General features: G+C 34.3%; 1 protein-coding gene across 2 annotated transcripts in view; it reads left to right on the forward strand.

Annotated features, from left to right (window-relative positions):
• Positions 1-25,128, forward strand: part of PCDH7 (protocadherin 7) — a 284,000-nt gene that overhangs the window by 131,790 nt on the left and 127,082 nt on the right. The window contains exon 2 of one of the 2 annotated variants that reach the window (XM_056350119.1): positions 5,314-5,506. In XM_056350119.1, coding sequence (XP_056206094.1) covers positions 5,314-5,506 — 193 coding nt within the window. Of the gene's footprint in view, positions 1-5,313; positions 5,531-25,128 lie in introns of both variants that reach the window. The other variant, XM_056350111.1, reaches the window with a different exon arrangement.

A 25,128-nucleotide genomic window follows, 5' to 3' on the forward strand; every position in this document is an offset into this window, starting at 1 on the left:
TGTCAGAGGTATTCTTCTCTATATGCCATCTAGGTAAGACATAAATCCTCGAAAGAGGTCCTAAATCTTTTATAGTTCTTCCCAAACTTATTTTAAGTAACATTACTACTGTTCTTATGGTAACTGCAGATGTGATAACCAGGTGTTCTATGCTTGTGATCTAGTTGGGAATGATTTCCAAAAATTAAATGGGAAAGGGAACAGAAGGTTTTAAATACTTGGCTGTTTCTTTTAATTCCCATTTTAAGTTGCATCACTCTGTTCTTGTAGTAACTGTAAATGATGCAAAGTGTTTATAGTGCAGTATATCTTTGTCATAACGGGACCCCAGGGAGGTGATTATACCTGGAAAAGTAGGTGAAATATACATACATACATACATACATACATATATATATAAAACAAGCATTGAATAAAACCTGAAAAACCTTTAAGCAAAACCCCAAGAAGAGGGTGGTAACATTTGTCTCTTCAGATCAAATCTCTAGAATTTTCAGAGAGATTATCCAAAAGTGGGCTTTAGAATACTTTGTAAAGTAGGACTAACATGTAGATGTGTGGTAACCATGAACTATAAGCTTTGCATCCCACCCTTGGATTCTGTGGGGTCTCTGGGTGTCCCTAACTGTCATACGCTACAGTTATCCATGGTCAGACCTGCAGGTGTGTTTTTCCAAGGAGACACCTGAATAAGGGGCAGAGTCTTCATATTTTAAGGGTAGATTCTATTATGCTTAGCTCTGAGTTACAGCGCATTACTTTCACTACTTCATAGACAATCTGTACCCAAAGGTCCTCAGCATCAAGGGATTCTGAGAGTTATCAGGTTATGACATGGCTATCAGGTTGATAAGGCCTTTCAAATGTAGATTTTAATGTCTCCTCTGGAAGGTTAGATAACAAGCAAACATAGCATTCTGTGGGAAATTACGGGAGTTGCTTCCTTAATCTGCATGTTTTCTCAGCTTGACACAGTATCTCTAGCAGCTAATACCTTTCTTGAGAGGTACCATGATATTCAGGAATAGCCTGCGGGACAGGGTCTAAGTAAATCCAAATTCTGGGCGACTCAAAGTTTGCATCATTGGTCCAGAACTTAGTAGTAACTGGTGTATAGTTACAGAATACAGGAACTTGTATGAAGTTTTGGTCCTTCAAACAGTTCACAGCTTAAGTACTGATCTAAACAAGAATTTATAAAGTTAGGTTTTGTACCAATAAGATTAGTTATGACATGAAGATCTTGAACTCTAGTCAAAATAAATCCTTAAGTGGAAGTTTAGGAGCCATTGTAATATATCCATTAGATATCATCAGTATTCAGTAATGGGCAACTTTTTAGAATGGAATTTCACTAAACTCCGTAGAAATTGATGGTCTTGCACCTATTTATACCATGTAAAATTTGTTCCATTTTTTCCCTGAAATGTATTTGTTGTAATGTACTTACTGGTACATCCTCAGTAAGTTTACTAGTATACTTAAATATTTAATATAAGAAAGAAAGTACAAATTACTCTTGCTTGTCTGTGTGATTCCAAAACAATATATTTTACTATATCTTTTCAAAGATAAGCTGTATGATTTACACTAGATCTTACTTTAAAGCAACATAGTTTCCCGTCAACAACTAGTATATGGATATTCCTTATATATCCAGCTATTTTAATTGAAAACAGATTTCTTCTGTGCAGGCCTATAAATTTATTTTCACTGGATACTGTTTAGCATACTAGTATAATATATATACCCACACATTTACCCATACATATATCTATATACTACCCATGTAGCCTGAACCCGTTGACTGCATGGGAAGAGGACTAGCCAGAGGGTGGGCTCACTGGAGAGACTCCCAAGACAGGGAAGACTGTAGGTTTGTGATGTCTTGAAGCATGGGGCAGATGGCTCTTCCATCTGCAGGTTTGCAATTGCGGAATAGGGTCAGTGCCCTGGCTGTACACAGTAGGTGGAAACTCTGCCTGAGGAAGCATCAGAGTGATAGACCCTCTTCTAAGGGGGTGGAGGCCCCATCCGCTGACCTGGACTGCTGTTTAAGGAGGTTTGCAATGTGCCAGGTTCTCAGATACACGAAGCCTTGCAGAGACTCCTGAGGCTTATTCACTAGTTGGTCTGTTATCTGCTGCTCCTCATCCACATGGGCACTAGTGGCACTGTAACTGATGTTGACTGTATCAAGGGTCACTACATGGTTCTAAGGAGAGTGGGCGAAGGGCACATGGGGCTTCATGGTTTCTCCTCAGTCCCAACAGTGAAAGGCCTGGGAAGGAGCAGGTAAGTCCTGTTGAACAGAAATTTTGCTTTTAGACAAATCAACCCCCTTTTGGAGCATTAAGGACATCTGGGGAGAGACAGGATCCACCTGACAAACCTGGTAACAGGATCTTTGCCACCAGGCTGGGCATCCTTTGTGAGGAGAGCTTTAAACTAGGTATGGCCATGATGGGAAATTACAACACACAGATGAGTAAGGAAGTGGTGGGCAGGGATAGACAGCAAAAGGGTGCAGGCTGGTGGGTTCAAGATAGACCTCTAGAATAACAACACAGGGTGAAAGAGAGTCCACCTCAAGGATGTCATACGTACAGAAATGTACGCAGCCTGGGAAACAAGCAAGAGGAATGGTAGCTCTGGCTGTGACCTAGAAACACAGCACTGTTCAAATCAGTACGACTGATAGGATGCAAAATTTGATCTTAGGATCCACCTGGGCATTGCACCAATGAGTTGAGTGTGAGTGAAGAGACATTTCTTTTCTTACATCCTTAGGCAGTTCCCTGACCTGTTTCCAGAATAATAGTAGAAGTACAATTTAGCTTGTACTAGCAACTTTGGCATACTTAGAAAATAGTTAATCCATATTTTCCACACGAAAATATTTCATTTTTAATGTAAGCAGGAATGGCAGCTGGTCACCTGACATGGTAGTAATATGAAGAAATAAATGTAACTTCAGTAAGATCCTTTGAGTCTGGTCAGTGTAATGAGAATAATAAACTTTACTGGACTAGTGAAACCTTAACTTGGAAGTATTCTAAAGTGATCTGAGTATAGTCTGCAGAGAATTGGAAGGAAACAACTGTCTGTTTACAAGATCTGAAATACTCTCTTGGTCTGACGTCTTTTTATATACTTAGAAATCTGTCTGTGGAAAGCACATGAAGGGAAATCACTAATTCCATAAGTTGTTTGGTTTTGTTGTTTGTTTTTTTTTTGTTTGTTTGTTTTTTTTAAAAGAGAAATAGAAAATTACTTGCTCACATCTAAAACCTTAGCTTAGATAAAGACACTTTACCTTTCTTTACATTTATTCAGTTATTTCTCTAAGGGAATTAACTTGTGTGTAAATTACCAATAACACCATACACAAGCTATTGTTGAAATATGAAAATATGATACAAATGGCACAGATGTTCTGAAGGATAGACTACTGCAAAAGGACTTTATCCTTCCTGCATGATTCAGAACCAGTAGGAAAGCTTTTAGAATTCATGTGCAGCTCAACAAAGGTATTCCTTCTGAATACTCCTGGAGGGGAAAGATGTTACTGAGCATCTATGGGGAAAAGATATTCAAATTGTGTATTGTACATAAAGTGTCTTAACATAGGAATTCTAATCCTTCTCTATGCTTTCTACTGTTTCCACATTAGTGAAAGGAGCAGCAACTCTACACTAATATCAATGTGCTCTTTTAATATGCATTATTGTGCTCTCCATTCTTTTGTTTTGCTCCTCTCCTTGCATTTGACATGATGCAAAGCTCTAAATTAAATTGGTATAAAAGCACTTTGCAGCTGAAGAAGGAAACTTTGAAAGGTCAAAAACTCACCGTGAGAATACTATGACTCTTCCTTTAGAATTTCCTCATATTTCTAGCAACACTCACATTTACAAACTTTTGATCTACTTGTGCCAGGAAAACTTAGTTTTATACTTGTAGTCCAATCTATTTATCAGCAGCACTGATTATATCTTCAGAACTTTCTGTCTTCAAAACAAATTGTAAAATTTCTAACTGAAACTCCACCCACCCCTCTACTTATAAATCTATTGTGGACTTCTGTTCTTCAGGGCTTGTGTAAATGGTTGGAGTTGCTGTTTCCTCCCTTCTTGCCTACATATATGTTTCCACCCTCTAATGACCAGAGGTGCCAGTGGGGGTGATGTATGCCTGTGTCTTGTTCTAACATAGGGCTTGAAACATATCTGAATCCAAAGGTGGGCAACATTCTCAGACCTCCCTCACATTTTAAGCATAGGAAAGTCTGCATAGTGTCTTATAAAATGGATCTGTTGGTGTTTGGTTTAGAAGGTTCTATCTAGAACATCATACATTTCTTTGTGGTTTTCTCGCCTTGCAAACAGTAAGTTTTTGCAAATGTACCATTAAATTATTTGAAATGTATCACTGCTGCTTTAGTATAGCTGAAATCGTAGGAGAATCTCCTAGTTTCTTACCAAAAATCCCACCTGCCCTCAGTGTTCTCTGAAATGTGGAGGATCGATTCTCCTACTTCCTGGGATGCTCACTGGTGCCAGGGATCAGTGTGTAGGCTTCCAGAGCAACAGTAATATCTGTCGTTTTGAATGAATACAAATCTCTAACAATCTATGTTTGTATAGTCCCAGTGGAAACATGTGGTGTCAGCTGTGCTCACAGTACTTTAAAGGCTTTATTAAGTCAGCTGGCAACACACCCTGTCTCCAGGCACTGAATTTTATGGCAAAGGAGCTAAGAGACTGAACCCTCCCCCCACCCCCCACCCCCCACTCCCCCCTTCTTTTTTTCTCTCCTTTCTTATGTCAACTAGCTTTCAAAACCACAGGAAGTGATTTTACAAAAGGCTGATGGGTGTGCTACCATGTTGTTAATACCCTTGGTATAGTTTACAGGTGAGCATTTATACCCACCCACGCAGTCTTACACGTACACACACTGTCAAGTACCTTTATGCAGTCTGATATAAACTCCATTCAAATTATTACTATTGCGTTAAAAAGAAACTGTAGAGAATTTATAAATAATTATAAGCCAGCTTTCTTAGCTCATGCAGCCGTTTGAAAGGAGGTTATGCAAAACTGCGTGAAGGTTCTGGACTGTATCACAGTAAAAACCCACTGATACTCTGTCCATTGGCCTTTTAAGGACTGTACTTGCTGTTTGATGTAATTTAGACAAAATTGTGTAATTGGTAAATGTTAAAATATTAGTTTGCTTAAGTCATGTTTTGAGAATCAGTTGTTCAAAGACTGAACTTTTCAGTGACATTCAGAATCTTTTCTCTTGCAGCCATTTCGTAGAGTGACGTTTTCTGTTGTGAGTCAGCCTCAGGACCCGCATCAAGGGTCATTGCAGAGTTGCTATGACAGCGGTCTGGAGGAGTCAGAAACACCAAGCAGTAAGAGTTCATCAGGGCCAAGACTGGGTGCCCTTCCACTCCCAGAGGACAACTACGAAAGGACTACGCCGGATGGCAGTGTTGGTGAGGCAGAGCATATGGAAAATGGTAGGGGCAAACACAACATTCACACACATAATCTCACTAGCAAGTGATACTAAGTAGACTTGTGAAAGGTCAGTCCAAAAAAAATTCTAAAAAAATATTTAAATAGTTAAAATTCTAATTATTTTATTTTAAAGTTTGTTAAAATGCAGATATACAAATTAATGGAACATAACACTACTAATAAAACCAACAATTTCTTTTCTTTATGAGATTTAAAAACTACTGCAGAAACAGTTAAAACATTGAAAAAAAATGCGAGTAGAGGGCTGGGAAGATGGTAATTGAATTAAATTCCAAAATTTTCATTTTAGATAAAAGACTATTAAGGACATGTATTCTCTTTTCCTTCCATTTTTGGTTCAACAACTACTTAGGTAATTTCCCAGAATGTAATACATGCAGCACCAGCAAAAGAAAGTAGGATTAAAACCCCCTACTGTAGAGAATTCCCGTTTCCCCAGAAACGTTATATAGACTATGTTCAAAATAATACCAAGTGTCAAGTTCATTTTTCATTGTACAGAAAAGAAAAACATGGCTTTCCTTTTCCTCACACTTTATTTTGTACAGTACTTTTAGAACATCTCATTTAAATTCAGTATCTATTTATATGGAAGGGGAAAATGCTGAATCCTTATTTATTCTATAGTATTTCTCCAGCTATTGAACAATAAAGGTAACATAAATATCAGGATTTGTTTTTCTTTCAGTCTAAAACTATTTAGAAATTTAAAAAGTAGTTTCAGTTTGAAAGGTATTTCATAAAACCTGAATGTTTTACTGTTCTCCATTTATTGGCCTTCATCTAAAATTTTGTGAAGTCAGACACTGACTTAATTGTTTTTTTCATTTGCCCATAAACAATAAAATAAATTATTATGTGTCAAAATGTACAGATTTTTGATAACCAAAGAAATAATGGGTTTGCTAATCCAATTGGAGTTGGTGGGTATATGCAAGAAGGGTGGTATATTTTCTGTTATAGAATGAATAAGTTAGTTTGGCTAAGTGCATGTTTCAGGTTTTCAGAGATTACAGCACTGGGTAATTGTTCTTGGGTTTTTGTCTTTCCTGAGATAGACACATTGACCCAATAAAAGTATGTTATTCCCCATCATATGACCAAATCTAGTATGTATGACTAAAGAATGGCTGCAGCAGTCTACATATGCCTATAATGTATATCCAAACAGCAAATGACTAATTGACCAAAAAGGAAGATGGTATTACCCATTTAAAAAGAAGATATATTAGGTTATGTATGTGTATAATTGTATGTCTATATATTCTCCTTGGTTGTTTATATGAATCTGTCTCTTGACATTTCATTTTTCTGGGTGTGTGGTAGGGCAGAAAGTGATACTGATATTACTAGAAAAATGTCAGAAAAAAAATCTAGACTTTTTACCTAAATTGGGATGATTTTATTTTCTGTTTTGTAGTGAGATTTGTGGTTAAGGTAATGATACTAAATATGTTAATTCCCCTGGACATACAGCAGTGTAGTAGATTGCTAGACATTAAAATCCGAGTTCAGAAAGTATGCTAACATGGAGCATGCCTGAACCATAGTAGGAAAACTGTGGAGCCAGAATTGGATATAATTTTTAATATATTCAATAGCCAATGAAAATCATTGCACTTACTGAAGTGTAATCAAAAACGAAGAGTGCTTGGGTGGGGTCAAAAATTAAAGCAAACCAGTTTATTTAAGTTTCTGTGTTGATGTGTAAACTGACATTGCTTTCTAATAATTAAAGTATTTTAGACATTACTTTGATTTTTTAAAAGATTATAGTTTATATTTGGTAGGATGATTTTGTTGGATTCAGTTTTAAAAATACTATTGTATAGATAGAATAGAGAGAAATGTAGAAATACACAAATATATTATTCCATGAAAAAGTGAATGAAAAAAAAATTGCCATGAAAAAAAATTGCATGTTAGGGCATGCATAGTAATCAGGAGTTCATTCTCCTTTATGAAACCTTGAACTGAGGCCTTTGAAAGGTGGGTGACATTGTGATGAAAATTATACTCTACAGACTTTTGGATTTCCCTGTCACATTTTAAAAAACAAGATTTCAACAGTGGCATGTCATCCGCCTCCAGAAATTTTTGTTAACATTGATCTATAAATAATGACAGAACAGGATGGCATGCACTCTTGTTCCTTCGTATATGTAGAATATGACATTTGAGTGACAGTTTTCTGTGATCTGATGAAGTCCACTTGTATTTTAACTATTTTAAGCACAACTGTATTGTTCAAATTCTGATAATGTAATCTTCAATGTTAATGGATCATTCTGACAGAAATAGAATTGGAATTGAAATCTGTCAAGTGTTCATTTGTCACATTTAATTGGAATTTAGGTAATCTGCAGTGTTTAGCTTGGTTAGGTTTTAATCAGAATTTATACTGGATTTTCATGCAAATTTTCCATGGAAACAGCACTTTGAAAGCTATCTTAGTTTTTAGTTGTTAGTACTTCAAATATTTAGCATTTAATTTCAGTTGGTGTGAAACAATGCAGTTATAACTAATTGCTTTGGATTTCCTTTCATTTTAAAGTTTGAAATGATAAGTTTCAGCACGGTATGCTAAACCTTCTGATACATTTGATGCTTTTTTTTTACAAGCTAAGATGACTAAGGAAAACAAAAATTTTGCAGTTAAGGCAAAAGTAAGAAGTTTGAGTTCACAGAGTAAATAGGAAATTCAGCTTTCTATTTGCTGGTAAGAGCCTCTTTCTATTTTCTCAGGTGAGGATAAAATGCTGGAAAGAAAAACAATAAAGGGCAGAGTGGCTGGTTTTCTTAGAATAGGATGTATAGTACTTACCAACCAACATGACTGTCAGATGTAGAGTCAAGTTTTGTTCTGATGATTTGCTGTGGTGTCAGATGCAGCAGAAAAAAAAAAAGGGGGGGGGGGGGAGAAGAAAAAAATATGTTAGCAGATTGACTGTGAAAATTCAGTATGCAAAGATCTTGTTAATTAGTAAAATCTGCAGAACCAGAAGTAACTTCTGAGTTAATTTAGCCCCTGCCCTTGGAGCTTTCCTTACAAGGAAATTCTGCTCATATGTGCAGCCTTCTTCTCTAATTTTGCTGTTAGAATGGCACTTTCTTAACGTAAATTGCACAGTATTTTTCTCGAGAACATTTTTATTACATTTATATATGTATGTGTAAAGACATTAACATGGTAAATTAGTTTCCTGGTCTTTAGTAATAGTCTTCTGTTTTTGACAATGCTTAATACCACGTATCTCAGAGGAAAAGTAAAAAAACAAAACCAGAATGATCTATCCTACTCACTTAACGGCCAGCATGTGCTTTAAATTATGGTTTTCTAAATAGTAATAATAATGAAGAACCTAATTTATCATAAGTCATTAACCCTTTTCAAGTCACTGGCCTGAAGGCTATCTCTCAACAGGAAATTCCTCTGAAGGCTATCAAAATTGTTTTATTTTTAATTGCTTTTTTTCTCTTATTTAACAGTTTTAGTGACTGTTCCTTTTTATCATTATGTGTGAAAGAGCATGAATGTATTCCATTTTACTTTTTAAATACTGTGGATTATTAGGCTTTCTTAGAATTTATCTTTCCTCTGAACTATATATATTCCCAGTTTTTTTCAGTCTTTGATCATCATATATCTGTTATTTTTTTTCTTGCCATGAGCCTCTATTTCTTCTAATGTGGGTAGGGATAGATGGAGAGGTATTCTCACCATTTGAGGCATGGACAATACAGCATTCTCATATTAATTCCTATGTTATTAATTACACATATGATCTCTAAGCAGACCTTTATGTTGTTCTATTTCATGTCCATTCACCTGGTTATGTCAGGTCTCTCTTATGTTTCTTAAAGCCTTCTTGTAAATCTTTAATTATATTAATTTTTGATTCCCCAGATTTCATTCCTTTATTTCCCCCCACCAGATCTCTGTATGCTTACTATTTATTTATACGTGCAGTGACCTAGTAAGTTTTATGTTTTGTTTAATTTAGCTAGAGTACCTATAGTGGTGAAAATGCAGCATCATAGATTTTGGCTCACTTGTTCTTCCCTGGAGATTTGTTTCCATGCCATCATAATTAGATTATATGCCACACCTGAGATACCTGCATTAAAGCTAGCTCAGATATTTCTACATGAACATATCTTTGGTCTGCAGCATAGTGTTTTCAAGTAGCCCATGTTTCAGTATCAAATATGTAAGGGCTGGAAAACAGTAGTCATCTCTGTGAAAGAAGAAAAGTAAGATGGTTTACAGCTTCCATTTTTACAGAGGAAATAGAGTAAAGAAAGATTAAGTGACATGCCTGAAATCACGGAGGAAGTAGGAGGTAGAGCCTGAAGAGGAGCTCAGAGTTTTTGTGATTCTGTTACTTGACTTCTGCAAAGAAATCACTAGGTAAATTACACTGTGGCTGACACATGAAGATCTAAGAGGCAGGGAAGAAAAGTGCATTGTCTTGGTTCATTTAGTCTGATAATGCTGAATTCTCAGTAATTTTAGATTTAGACTGTGTCAAAGTTTCCACTGTCAATATAGAGAAGGCATTCATGGTATGTGAGATGATGACTTGAAAATGTGAAAGGAATTTTGATAATTAATAAGTGTAATTAATTTTATCTATAGGATCATTCTCTCTTTTACTTGTAAAATAGAATATTAATCTGTTCTTTGGACCAAAGTGTTAAAAAAATGAAATAAAGTAGCCATTAATTTACAGAATCCATGTTTAGATAATCCATTTCCCTTTAGCTTTTTACAGTGCTAATCACTTAGGTTAATGTTTTGAGGTCTTTTAAATGTCCTTATTGTAAACATTGCAAACCAGACATTCATTGACTTATTCCATAGAATTACTGTACTTTTGCAGTTCCCATTATCTTTAGATGTTCTGTTTTCTTGAATTACAGTCCTATAATTGCATGTGAATAATCTTGTTTTTAAAACTGTGTCCTGAAAATGTTAACATAAGTAGTCCATCTGAGAGGTTGAGTCAGTAAAGATTTTCAGTGTAGTGATTATGTGTTAATAGGTCCTTTTTTGGTTTGTTTCTTCTTTCAATGCTGCTACATCCACTTTTTCTTAAATGTTACCCTGCATGCATGAACCCGAAATACCAGAAAGCACTGCAGAAATTATTATATACTACATACAATAAGAATTCTTATTGTTGTTTCTGATAAATCCTAACTATAATTAAGCACAGAATGAACTCTGGATTCCATAAACCTGGTAACATATATGAGTAATGTTTTGGAACACATGCATATTCAGTGATGGATTACGTGCTGAACCAGTTTGTTTTGAAAATGTAGTATTTTGATAAGATCTGTAAAAAGCCATTTGATAAGAGGAGATACACACACCCTAACCAGTTCCTAAGAAGACACACTGTGCAGGGGTCCCTGTTACACTAGTGTAGCCTTATGTAAGGCAGCGACCCTAGCTGGGAAGAACACTGGCTGTTTTCCTCTTTGATTTTTTTTCCTTTTTAATCTTTTACCATGTTCCTTTAGATGACCTTTTGACATATGTCTGTGAGTTTCTTCAGCAGAGGAATATGTGGTTTGCTAACTTTTATGCACAGTAATACTTTAAGTTTCAAAATTGTATGCTATTTGTTCTTTACGAGTTACTTGCATTTTGAATTGTTATATATGTGTACTTACAATAGAAATGAGGGAAGTATATTTTGACTGTTACAAATTTCTAGTGCTGATACATATTTTTACTTTGCTATGTTAATAACATGCTATGGAAGGATGAACAATTATTTTAGGTTGTGCCTTATATGTCATTGCACCAAGATTTATTGTGTCTTATCTACTATTCTGTGTTTACATTTTACTTCAAATGCATAAGGCAAAGTAAAGGACCAAATACAGGGCAACTGTGAGCAGAAATAACTCTCACTGAAGCTGCTGGAATAGTGTATTGTTTATATCCTCTTTCCTTAACTTCTTATTTTCCATGACCGTCTGGAGAAATGCCAACAACTTTTGTGTGCTATCTATTCATGAAGTGTACCTGAGTACCATGAATTATTTCCAGCTTGATCAGGATTTTGGCTGCTCAGAGAACATATGCTTGGAGCTGCTAGTATCAAAGAAGGAATGCATATTTCTGTATTGGAAATCCACCCCTACACATTGATAACAAAGCTAACAAATTATTTAGCGTTTTTCTGATTTTCTGAATAGCATTGTTATTTCTGATGCTGTACTCTGTCACTTTCCTATTGTATTTGCTCTAGTTGCCTTTGTGCTTCATCCTGAAGAACAGCATATGACTTTAAGCTATATTACAAGATCTCTTTCTCCATTCCTGTTTTTATTATCCTGCTCTTACAAAGCAAATACCTATGGCAAGAACTGTTTACCAATCTGAAAAGCAGTATATTGATATCACACAATTTGAACTGCTATTTACTAAAACATAGCTTTATTACCTTTAAAAAAGGAAGTCCATATTTACGTCCCATCAGTTTTTAATCAATAATTTGAAAGCAGAGAAAGATTTTGGATTCTTAAAGAACCATTCCTGCAACTATATCTGTTAGAATGAAGCAGTAAGGGAAGGGTTTATATGTGCATGTGGGTGTGCACACATGTACACATATTGGTGAGTCAGGTCTTGCCGCAAATACTCATGAGAGCTGGATAGCTGCAGTTACATAACCTGCATTATCTACGAATTTCAAATCAGTTCACTGAGGTGGATATGAAAGAACATGCTAAACTGAGAAGTGGAGAACTAAATCATCAGAAAGCCAAGCAGTATGTCCCATGTCTTGCTATGAATTGATCTTTCATCTTCCCACCCCTCGAAAAGTAATCATTTGGACAGCAACTTCCAGTTTGCAGTCAAGTTGATAAGGGTTTTGCTATTGACTTAGTGGAGGGAGTTAGGCTTTTGTCCAAGTCCTCTGTGCCAGCTGCTAGCTCAGGCTGCCTCCCACTGATGCAGACTGCAGAACTCCCTTTGATACTGTCAGAGTCCTGAATGTAGATGGAGGACAAAATGCATTCCAAAATTTACAGACTCAAGGAAGAAGAGACATCTGGTTTATGAATGGAATATTTAGAAACCTTTGCATCCACAGCAGCCTCTTTTCTGGAAAAAAATCTAATGCAGATAGTCAACGGAAATTTATTTTTTGTCAGTTCAGAGGAGCCCTTTCAGCATGCTGTGTTTTCCCAGTTCTGTTTGTATTTAATGACAGTTTCTTCAGTTTCCTGGACAACATTAGATCTTTCTGTCCCTTATAATTTTCAAGTATAATGAAGAACCAAAAGAAGTCCTTTATAGGGGTATTTCTTCTCTATTTCAGTAAGAAATACATTTTGTTCTCTACTGCTGGTTCCCAACTACTGTTCTATTTATTTATTTATTTATTTAATAACCATTACAGAAAATGTCAGTATTTTATTATATACTACCTTTATAAAATACATAGTGTTACTTCTTTTCCCTTCTAAAAGTTTGATGTTTTGGGTTCATGTTATAAAACCTGGAGTAGTTTTCCTATGTGCAAAAAAGATTGACGAAATTAAGGGAAAAAACTGTATCTTTACTTTGAGTGCATTTTTAAAAATATCAAGTATGAATTATTGATTCAGAACAAAAATCTGACTGTATTTCTAATTGGTGTACTTGAACTGAATGGACAAGAGCACATCTGATTGGCCACACAGTTGAACCTAAGGGAGTCATAACATTTACAAAGATCTGTTTTTGAAAATCTGCAAACAAATTCAAATCTCAAGCGTATTAAACTGGCATGTGCCCCAAAACAAAAATGTAAATGTTAACTACCCTCGTTATGTTAAGACTGAGTAAAAGTGGAATGCAAGTATACAGAACAGATGGGTATTACCCAAAGTTATTGATATATACACTACTTTTGTAAGTCGTTGCATTTTCACGTTTAATTAAAGTAACTTCTTACAGTGTTATCTTTTGTTTCTTTTTAAAATAATATGATTTGTAATAAAAACTTGTAAAATGTAAAGTTCTCTATAACAAAATATAGAAAAATGTATAAAAATTATTAAAATAACTTAATGTTGCATTTCTTTTTAGATCCAAAACTTCAATATTACATTTTTCAGCCTGTAGCTTATCTAAGCAACTCAAAAATTTTTCCTGTAGGATTTTTTTTTTTTACCTGCCAGTGTGTGAATCCAGAGTTAGAACAGTAAGTTTGCATACCTAGTTGCTACATAACTTAATTCTTCAAGTCTAATTGTAATCTGGAGAGGTTCATGGTCCTGGCAGTATTCCTGTGTGGCAGCCTTCCGCAGAGCTATTAATGAATCCCATGTATGGGAAACCCAGCCAATGTATAGGGTCAGATCAATGATCATCTGGTAGCCAAAATATGGTGCTCAGAGAAGACTATAACAGGGCAGATGAACTGATTAATCTTTCAGGTATTTTTCTGTGTATACCAACAGTTTGTGGCTCAGATTCTCTGAGTGAATTTAATAACATTTATGGATTTATACATCCAAATTTGTCCAGTTTCTATTAGAGTGCATACGACTATTAATACTTCTTTTTTTCTAACAAGGTTTTTAAAGTGATTGTGTGCCCAATTAGTCTTGGATTAGACAAAGGAAAAATAAACTTTTTAACCTGGTTAGGGACCAGTAGATATGAATTTTCTAATAAGAATGTTTTACTTTGTACCCATAATGATCTTTGCTGTTGTCTCTGGAAGTACTTTTTTCTGTTATTATTTAATTTCCTTAGAACAGTAAATAATGTATACAGAAAAACAGAAATAAATAAGGTCTGAAAAACAAAGACCGAAAACAATTGTGTGCATTTCTTATGTATTTTAACAATTATTAATATCAGGGTAGTATGCCAAAATCTACAGAATGGTATTAAAAGAATTAGAAGCCCCAGTATAATATGTGACATCTAGAGTTCTGAAAGTCCTATTTTATAGGAGATAATTGCTTTGCAAAGAAAAGTAACAATTTCTTTAATAACAGGAGGATTTCAAGGCCAGCATAATATAAATTCAGACATTTAAGTATTTCTGAGTATTACTATGGTATCACTATATATGTTTTTTTGCCTCAGTGGAAACATAGTGTTCAATGTGAGTGTCAAATAGTTGAATATCTAGAAAAATAATCATGGTATATGCTAGAACAAGATGAATATTAAGATTTTTAAGAAATATTACCAATTTATTAGTAAATTAATTTACAATAACAAAGCCACCATCAAGGACAAAAAAAAGGATTTTAGGCTCTAACATAATTTTTATGTACAGATAAAAACAAAGTCATATTTATTACAGGAGAAAATGTATTTTAATAATCTTCCTGTTATAAGGTTAGGGTGGGCATTTTTTTGTTTGTTTTTTAATTTAGGCTGGAGTATTAAATTCCAATAATACTAATTTCAAACCTTATATCGCAGTTAACTTGGAACATAGTATTAGAAATAATTTTGATTATGGATTCAAATATAACTTCGAATAACATCAAATGGATTAATCCATGAGTAATCCATTCATGTTTAAAAGAACTGTCCATTCTAATACTGACTTTAAGAACTATGGAAAAAACAAACACATCTCTCAGTAAGTCTAAAAAAAAATAAAGTAAATAATTAAAAAAATATATTTTTTTAATACATGATTCAAATCTGTGTATCATTCTACCATATAAAAGAACTGCAATTAAGACATAAGTGTAAATTGCTGTTTGGGTGATAGAAGAAGTAAAATGCAAAGACAGTGAAGGAAGAACAATATTGATGGAATTAATTTCTTTCAATGGTTGTGTGCTCTCTTGCAACTAAACAGATGTGCCCATACCAGCTTTCCCAACTTGCTTGTCTTAACCTGTATTTGGCTATATCTAAGAAACAAATCAACCCTAAAGAGGCCTGCAGGAGAACTTGTTCTTTTACTAAGCAATCTCCATTATTTCATCAACAAGGGAGGTAAAAACAAAGTTTATCGTATCTAAAATTTCATGTGAACAAGGTATAAGACAAGCTTGCACCAAGGTGGGTTTCTTTCTTATGGTTTTACGGCAGATTTGTTTTCTTGATCCAAGGATTTGTCTTTTTCTGACATTGTAACAGTGCTATAAAAACAAGTAGTGTCCATAGAGGAATCTTGGGAAAAGGCTTTTTAAATTGAATCTCAAGAAACAGACATGTATGTGGTACTGGTGTCCAGCTGTCCTGCTATCCTTAAACTGTTTCAACTGCACTGTAAATTGTTTTCTTATGTATGGTTATTTTCCTTACATTTATTTCATATTGTCTTTGAAGATGAGAATCTGTCCCTTTTTGGGGCAGTGCAATGACATTTACATTATCATGAGATGGTGAAGTAACATTCATCAGTGGAATGTGACATTGCAAGCTTTCATTATGGAGAGAAGGCAAAGATATCTGATGTAATTTTGCTCTCTGCTGGTTTAGCTAATAATAGAAACTTCTCTAAGTGGAGAATAGAAATCTTCTTGTTTTCTTTAACAGAATATTTGAGAAATTAACTTATATATGTAAAAAATATTATTTTATAAATATATTTAAATTTTTAATTACATTAGCAGTGGCCATAATTCCATGCTATTGAATCACATAATTTGTGCTAGCATTCTTTTCATATTCTACCATGAATTGCAATAATAATACAGGGATTACTGTGATATGGCAGTAGATTTGCCAGCTCTGGAAATGTGTTTGTTTTAATGTCTAATACACAGCCACAGTTCAAGTACATAAATGAGTAATAAAATAGTTAACTTCAGTTGCTTTCTAGGTTTCTAGTGGTTTCCAGGGGCAGAAAAGGTTAAATGGGCAGAAGAGGAGCAACCATGAGTGACATTATTGCCTATGCTGATTTTTAAAACACAAGCAGTCTAGGTAATTTTGTTGAGTTTGACAATGTCTGATTCGATGCCCCACAGCATGATTAAGATACTGTATTTAATGCAGTTTCGTTATTCAGTTAAAATGTTTTGGGGGAAGTGAGCAAAGATAGTTAAAATGAAATCTTCTGCTTGAAATTATGTACCAAAAGCTTTTATGTTTACTGAAAGTTTGTAATAGCATGATGATAGAAATTTTTTAATTACATGTAAAGCATATAGGAAAATATTGAATCTGTCCTGGAGCTGAAAAAATGATGATCGATCCATTTGCCAGTACGCAGGTAACCTGCACAGTAACTGGCAAAGGAAGGAAACAGCATGGGCTTTGATTCTACTCTAAGGATGTTCTGGCTGGCACTTTCAGATTTTAACAGCTATCATGGGCCTGAGAAAACCTGAAAGAGAAACAGGATTTAATAATTTTGACACCCTATGTTATTTTTTTTTTTCTTTTTCCCCAGAAGAGAGTGTAAAATCTGTTCTGACCATAGCTCTCTACCTGGATGACATCAAGGGTGGAGGGAAAAGGGTGATAGGAAAAAAAAAGTATCAAATTTTAATCTGTACCAAAATGTCTTTGTGTCTTTTTTGATCTGAGGGACTTGACAACAGTGTGCAAAGGGCATGAGTAGAACTGTTTTTTCCTACTTTGTTTCCACCTACACTAGAAATGGCCGTATCTGCAGAATTAAGCTTTGGGAAATAACAATGGCCTAAGAAGCTAGCTCACGCACAGACCCTGATGAAGCAAAGTAGCCTGAGTCAGAGGAATACAGACTAGATTTTATAAATGGCAGTACAGAGGACAGGCTCTATACTGCCACAGAGCACCATTCCTAACAAAGGAAGTTCCTTAGAGGCATGGCTCACTTACTGGGAGCATAGGTATGGAAATGTGAGACGCTGTCAGATCTAATCTCACAAATAGTAATGGGAGAATACAGAAACTCAAGATGCCCCCAAAGGTTCAGATAAGTGAATATTTTTCTCTTGCTTTTCTCTTCAAAAAAAACACAATTGCCTTTAGCTTTTACCAGGTAGAATCCCACATGCTATTGCTCATGTTATGAATTTTAAGTGGAAAAACTTTTCCAAAACATAAAGACCTTATCCTGAAGTTCCTTGATAAATGCTATATTAACTGAAGAACTGAAGGAAGTTATAAAACTGAGATGTTTCTCTAACACAGTTCTTTGGTACTGTTGTTTTTCCTGCCATGTGTAACTGACTTTTAGAAGGTGCTTTTTCAGAAGGGCCTAAGTAAACAAACCGTACTGACAAGATAAATTTGTTTATTACTGTGAAGATAAATAGTAAAAGAATTGAACTAAGCCCAGGTCAGTAGTGATAGAAAGTCATTACTCTAAGGTGGCAGTTAAGTGGCTTGTGTAAAATGAGTTAGCACTTGGAGAATATTACCTACTGGAGAGGTGCTTATGCCCCCCAGAACATTAACTAGCATCTTGGTTGAGACTGTCAGCTAAGGAAAGAAGATAGCTATGAACAACTAAGGAAAAAAAGGATCTGATACAAAGCCCATTAGTCTCTGAATGGCAATGGCTGCCAAATGCTGCTACCTTGGCTGGCTTTGTAACATGGACATAGTGTTCTGTCTACTCACAACCTGGCACTTCCCGTCAGAACTAGATTTATGTGGGAATAGAAAATCTACCTAGGATAGAATTTCAAAAATGGATTAAAATAATTTTACTAAACAGAATAGTAATGAAGGAGGCTAGTCAGAGCATAAGTTTCAAAGACAAATTGTTTCCTGCATTTCCTAGCACTTGTGTTAACCTAATTTTAAATGTTAAGTGAAGTGACTTCTTCAACTTCAGGTCACCCCGATATAAAGAGGTTTTGTAATGCTATTAGAATTAAAAGATACTAACTGTTGCCTTCTGAAAATTAGTGGTACTTTTTAGTAGTGGAACTCAGGAGCACTTCCATTCTATTAGCTGAAAATAAATAGTTGCTTTCTGCCAAGAAAAAGTGGAAAACAGAATAGAATAAACAAATTGTTTATTCTAGTCTGAAGATTTTCAACCAATTGTGCTCTCCTGCGGAAAGTACTTTTTTTCCTAACTTTTACCATACTGGTTCACTATTTCCTCTCACAAGCATCTCTGGAAACCATACTGTGCTCTGATTTTCCCACTGCCTTTACTTCTTTGATAAATAATCACCTTTGTCCAATTTTATAAATACACATATATAACCATATAAATGTACGCAATATGGTTTCCAAATAGTTCTTGAGAGAACAATGAAACATGAAGGAACCCCGTTAAAAGTGCCTTTAAAAATGATTTTGCTGTGTTTACTGACATATTCTTGAAGAACAGAGAATCCCTGTGTTATACCTCATAATCTGGTCTCAAATCTCTAATGTCTTAAGCACAGAGAGGGCTTTCTGGGACTTGCCTGATAGTCTCTTTCACTACTAATCCTGAAGGAATTACTCATTTACAACAATTAAACCATAAACTGATTTAGACAGTCTAAATCTGAGTTATTCTTACCTTTCCACATCTCACACAGGACTAAAATTTCCTTAACACAATGCTGCAATAGTCACACTTTTTTCCACTGTAACTATAGTCTGCACAAGGGATAAAGTATTTCACCATACGGTATTTCTGAGATTCAGCTATAAGGAGATAAATTAAAACTTTTTCCACACTGCTGTAACATCTGTGTAAAGAAAGGAATTATAACCATTTGAAACAGCTCAGTATAGTTCCATCCTTAAGGCTCCATATTTTGTAACTGCTTTTCACTTAACTAACACTTTATACTGAGACATAGTGAAAACTCTGCAAGTAGAATCTGTTCAACCAGACAAGCCATTATTTATGGGTTGTGGATGACTAGATTGTAACTAATGCTATCAGTAGGGATATAGAATTGTAGGAAATATCTAAACTTGTTATATTTTATGCTTATTTGATTACAGACACATTGGACCAAATACTAACTGTATGCTAGAACACATAGTCTATATCCTACAAGTCTTGAGCTGCTCACATATATAGTAGAATATTAATGTCAGAAGTCATGGAAACCCTCCATAAGAAAAACAAGCATAAAACAGATTGACCTCAAAATAACATATAAACATATACAAATTTGTGATAGTTTTTATTTACTTTCATATATTTTCATATCAATTTTTCATATTTCTGTGCTTCATTACTAATACCCAAAGGCTAGACATTTTGTGTGTGTGTTTTTCATAATTCTGAGATGTGGCTTTAGCAACAATAAAAAAATTCTGCAAACTGGCACTTCCGTATGTGCCACAAGACATTCCTCTACGAAGCATAGATGAAAAATCTCAGTTCGTTGAGATGATTAGTAAAGATAATTGTACTCAGAAATTTTCTTGCTGTAGTATAATGTCATGTGTCTATTGCAAAAGAACACTTAGATTTTTTAATTCAATCAGCCTTAGCTATGTATACAGTCAGTTCTGAAATTGTGTGACTTTTTCTCTTTTAGCGTTACATAAAATGCTGCTGACCTTAGTAAGAGTTGTGCTGCTTTGTTTTATCTGAAAATATGCAGCGTCTGTGCTTTTCAAGTCCCTGATCACTGGGATACAACCTGAAAAGAATGACGAATGTTAAGATGCTTTTAAAGTTATTTATAAGGAAAGCACAGAGAGAACTATTTATTTTGGGATTCCTCAGCTTTTTAGCAGGTAAGAGTTTTATGGAAGTTTTAGTGTATTCTCTTCTCTCTGAGATCTGAAATTGGACAGCCTTTGAAATCTTTGCAGTTACTACTAAAGATAAATAGAGAGAACTATTTTTATTACATTAGCAGAACTGTCTAGAAAAGACCTTTCCTTTGGTGAAATGAGAGAATGAAAACAGAAATGCTTTTAAGGCTTCTCTTTGAAATAACAGGTTTTAAAAAATAAGTTGGAAAATTATTTACAAGAAAATGAAATGATACCTTCATTCAAATGGTAAGCAAACCGTTAATCAGTAATTAATCAGCAACTCAGTCAAATACTAATCTTTGCAGGGGATGGGGTTGCATCATGCTGTGTCAGCAAGAAAAAAGCTGTTTCCACCTTTGAGTTCGACTTGAGTTCATTTCACAGCATGGATGGGAATAGATACTGGATGTGAAGAGTCTAGGTCCTGCTTTCAGCTCTGCCACAGTCAGTGTGAGACAATGAAAAAAAAAATTAATTACAGAACAAATGCAAAATCCATTTCATAAAATTAATAGGAAGTTCTTCATAAAGACCAGTGAGCTTATCCAGGGGAAAGCTGTTGATAATTGCAACTTTCAGGTATGTTGCTTCTAAGTTTTAGTTTGATTAAGCTGAACCTTTACCCTGACTCTTCCTATCATCTAAAGAATCTCTATATTCATGGTGTTTTCCAAGCATACAATTGTCCACAAAGGAAAAATATGTTAATGCCGAAGAAAAAGGAGCTATAGTGGTTTCATATGGCCCAATATATTAATTTTCCTAAATAAATATTTTCCCTCAGAGATGAGAAAAATGGATTAAATAAGCTAAACTCTACATCCATGTCCTATTGATTTTAGAAGTTAATTGGCAATGCTTAATTCAGATGGAGATGCTCTGACCCTCCCCAAGCGTTGCTGTTTTTTTTTGTTGTTGTTGTTGTGGTGTTTGTGGGTTTTTTTCCCCCAAGAGGTTCTTTATAGTTAGCAAGTGTATCTAGTATCTGGGACACCGAGAAGTTTACAAAGATTCCACTACTCCAGCATCATTACTGAAAGACCTTTCCTTCATACAATGCAGTAGTTTTAAGGAGAATTTGGAGAAGTGTTTGTATTTTAGATAATGTTAAACAATAACTTATTTTTTGTGTAATATATAGGAGTACAATTACTAGTAATATAATGCAGGTTATTTTGCTGAATGTTTTAGTAGGCTTAAGGAATAATTACCCTTTTGTTACACATGAAGAAATAGCTAACACTGTAATTAAGACAATATTAAATCATACTTGTAGACATCTTTAAAAATATTTACTGAAGCTTTCTGATAAAAGTGGCAGTCTATTCTCTGATAGTGTTGGAGTTCAAAGCAAGAAGCAGTGCCATTAGTGAAGACATGTGTTACTGAATATGTCTCTCAGAGCTTCAGAAAAGTAGATTTATGTCTCAGTATGGGTTTTTAATAAGTTTAAAGATCCTATGTCTTCTTCATACCTTTCAGAAACATAGTAGCCAACATAGCTGTAGCTTTTTAATTTTTAAAATTGTCATAAAAAATAAACTTGCAGCAGATAATTATATGACAACAGTACAACCACTAATGTGAGAATGACTTCAACAAAAGTAACTTTCCAGCATTAATTATAATAAATGAGTTTCCTTAGCTGGAGAGAATGAAAAAGGCATTTTATATTTATACTAGGATTGTACTTAATGTTTTTTCTACATTTTAAAGTGTCATAAATCTTGCATTTTAAATTATTTATGTTACATTCAGTTAAAGGTTAAGTTCAGCTAGCTAAGAATAATCATAATTTAAAGAAGAAAAAATTTGCATTAAATGCTTCATTATGCAGTTTTTAAAAGAAAATGGATTTTAATAATTTCAAGCACAAAGTGTACACTGCAGTGCTTTTCTATTTTGTGTATTCTGTTGAATTAGAATATATCTTTTCCTTGAGTGGTAGATAGGGCTCTGATTCCAGAATACACAGGCTTCCCTTCCTAGTGCATCTTTACGATGACCCTCTTTATCATTATTTAGTTATTTATGGAAGTGCTTAGAGGATCACAGCCCTGGTGAAAAAAATTAAAACCATTTTCATATGGATGAAAGCTCAATTACTCTTCTACATTTAAAATTCTTTAAAACTAACTTACAAGATTTTCCTATACTCAAGATAGTATTTTTTAATCCTTCAGTAGGGGTAGTAAAAAACCTGTAAATAAAATAAAGAAGATAAAAAAGAAAAAAATTACTTTCCTTACAAGAAACCTGAATTCTTAGGAGATATTAGCATTCTAAAAGTGTGTGGGTTTTTGCTTGTTTGCTGTTTTTTTTTCTGAAAAAAAAAAAATCAGAAATTTTGTTTCAGTTAAACCTCATTTTTATATATATATATATATATATATATATATATAATTCATTTTCCAAAATTGAATTCTGAATATGAAACAGATTGTTCCTCCTTGATATTGCAGGCAATAATAATGTACTGTGCATAGTATTATAATCTTAGATTGCCTGGGTATGCATATTGTTGAGGTGTTAAGATTTTCCAATCCTTTCTTTTTTTCCTCTCTTACTTTATTTCCAATGTGGATTATTTTTTTGAGAAATGACATAATTTTTTGAGTTAACTTCACACTGTATAATTACTTTTTAAATATGTGTATTGTTTTCTTTAATACTGTGTGAAAAAATTAAGGGGAAATTGCATTAATTTATAACATATCTTTCTTCTCTGGAAAACCAATGGGTTGGGGTTTTTTTCATTTCTAGGTACATTCAGTAGCTGTTTAAGTTTGGAAAACCTTTGAACTTTTTATCCTTGTTCCATAAAGATTTTGTAGTCAATAGTTGATTATACTAATGGTAAAGGAAATTATTTGATTTCAAGTATAATAAATGGCAAAATACGTCTCTTATGAGTGTCACCATCACTTCATGATAATAATATATCATGTAGCTTATTAGCCTTACAGGGGTACAAAAATAAAACAGCAGGACATGCTGCAGGAGAAATATTTATATCACTGCATAGTGATTTCCTGGCTTATAGTAAAATATCATGCAAACTAATAATATCAAATGGGTACATCTGTAAAAAATAATTCCTAAGTTTGTTGGGTTTTTTTTCCCAATCAGTTTAGAGCACTGAAAATTAAAACTTCAGAGCAAAAACTAACATAAAGACAATAACTTTTTTCTTTCTAACTGCCCTAATCAAATCTACCATGAAAAAGTGCTATTACATATAAGATCTAGTAGATAACATGATTCTTTGCTTTGCTGTATCATTCCCTAGTGTCTATTATTAGGAGAAAAATGAGGCTGAGGGGTGACCTCAATTGCTCTCTACAGCTTCCTGAGGAGCGGAAGCAGAGAGGGAGGTGCTGAGCTCTTCTCCCTGGAATCCAGTGACAGGACATGTGGGAATGGTTCAAAGCTGTTCCAGGGGAGGTTTAGACTGGACATTAGGAAGCATTTCTTCACCAAGTGGGTAGTCAAACACTGGTACAGGCTTTCTAGAAGTGGTGAAGACCCAAGCTTGTCAATGTTTAAAAGGCATTTGGACAATACCCTTTATAACATGCTTTAACTTTTGGTAGGACTAGATGATCATTGTTGGTCTGGCCCTTCCTACTGGAACTATTCTATTCTAATTTCAAAACTCTGTTCTTTTCATGAGTACAATGAAATGTTGTGTGTAGGGGAGAAAGAAGAGGAAACAAACCTAGATCTAATTGTGAACTATTTTTCTAGGCGCTTTTTTTTTTTTTTTTTTCTCTATAGTATCTTTTCCAGATCTATTCGTTAAGGATATCCACTTCAGAATATATTTGGAAAGCTCAGATTTTTGTAAAAATGAAACAATGAAGCTTACTCTAACATGACTAGTTTTTATTTTCAATATAAACCACAAATCATGTGGGAATAAACAAATTCTTAAAAGGTATATGGAGAATTTATTTCATGCTGCAAAGCTTTACTGAAGGAACGTACAACAACAAAAAATGCTTTGAATGTTAATACCCTTTTAAAAAATGTATCTTTTAGGGCTTTTTTGTGGTTTTTTTGGTTTTGTTTGTTTGGTTGGTTGGTTGGTTTTGTTTGGGTTTTTTTTATAAAATAGAGAATATAGGGACTGGAAGAGGCTTCCCACTTAGTCCCATTCTCTCACAGAGAACTTTGTAATACACTTCATGTTAAAAATTTGCAAAGCTCCAACTTAAAGCCACTACCATAAAAGAAAAGCCAATTTTTACACCTCTGTTGTGAGACAGACAGGAACTATAAGTTTGAAGATGAAAAATGATTGTGTGGCAAGTTCATTCCTTTTTGTCCTTATGTCCTTAGGTTCTTCCATCTCAGGACTATAAGATAATTCAAATTTCTAAGTACAAAATGTTTTGCTGTTCAAGCCTTTGACCAGCCTGGATCAGTGATCTCCAAATCAATGCTCCATTGCTTTTTCTTTTCCTGTATTTAGATGTGAGACTAAGCTTTCATCCTTTTTCTTTTTTCTTTCTTTTTGACAACTAATATTAAAATCTAGACTTAGAAAATAGTTCAGAAGGTTGTAGATGAAGACTAGCACATGCACTCTTCTAGCTGAGTTGTTCATAACACAGATGAGTCCATGTGTAACGTGCAAATGTATGTGTGCATATATGGATACATATATATATAGAAAGCATGTGCACAGTAGAAAAACGGTTTATATCAAATAGATTAAAAAAATAGAAATAGTTTTATCTGGACTGTGAGACAACAGTAATCACCAATTGCGGCTGAGACTACTACATGCATAAGTGAATGGTGCTACTTTGCTCTATAAATGGTTTAAGGTAAGCTGTAGTGTTTTGGTTGCCAGTTTCTGAAATCAAGCAATTTAAGAGAGACTACTAGCAGAACTAAGCAGGTTTATTAAATCAGAAAAGC

This window comes from Falco biarmicus, chromosome 1, assembly GCF_023638135.1.
Source record: "Falco biarmicus isolate bFalBia1 chromosome 1, bFalBia1.pri, whole genome shotgun sequence".
Classification (NCBI taxonomy): domain Eukaryota; kingdom Metazoa; phylum Chordata; class Aves; order Falconiformes; family Falconidae; genus Falco; species Falco biarmicus.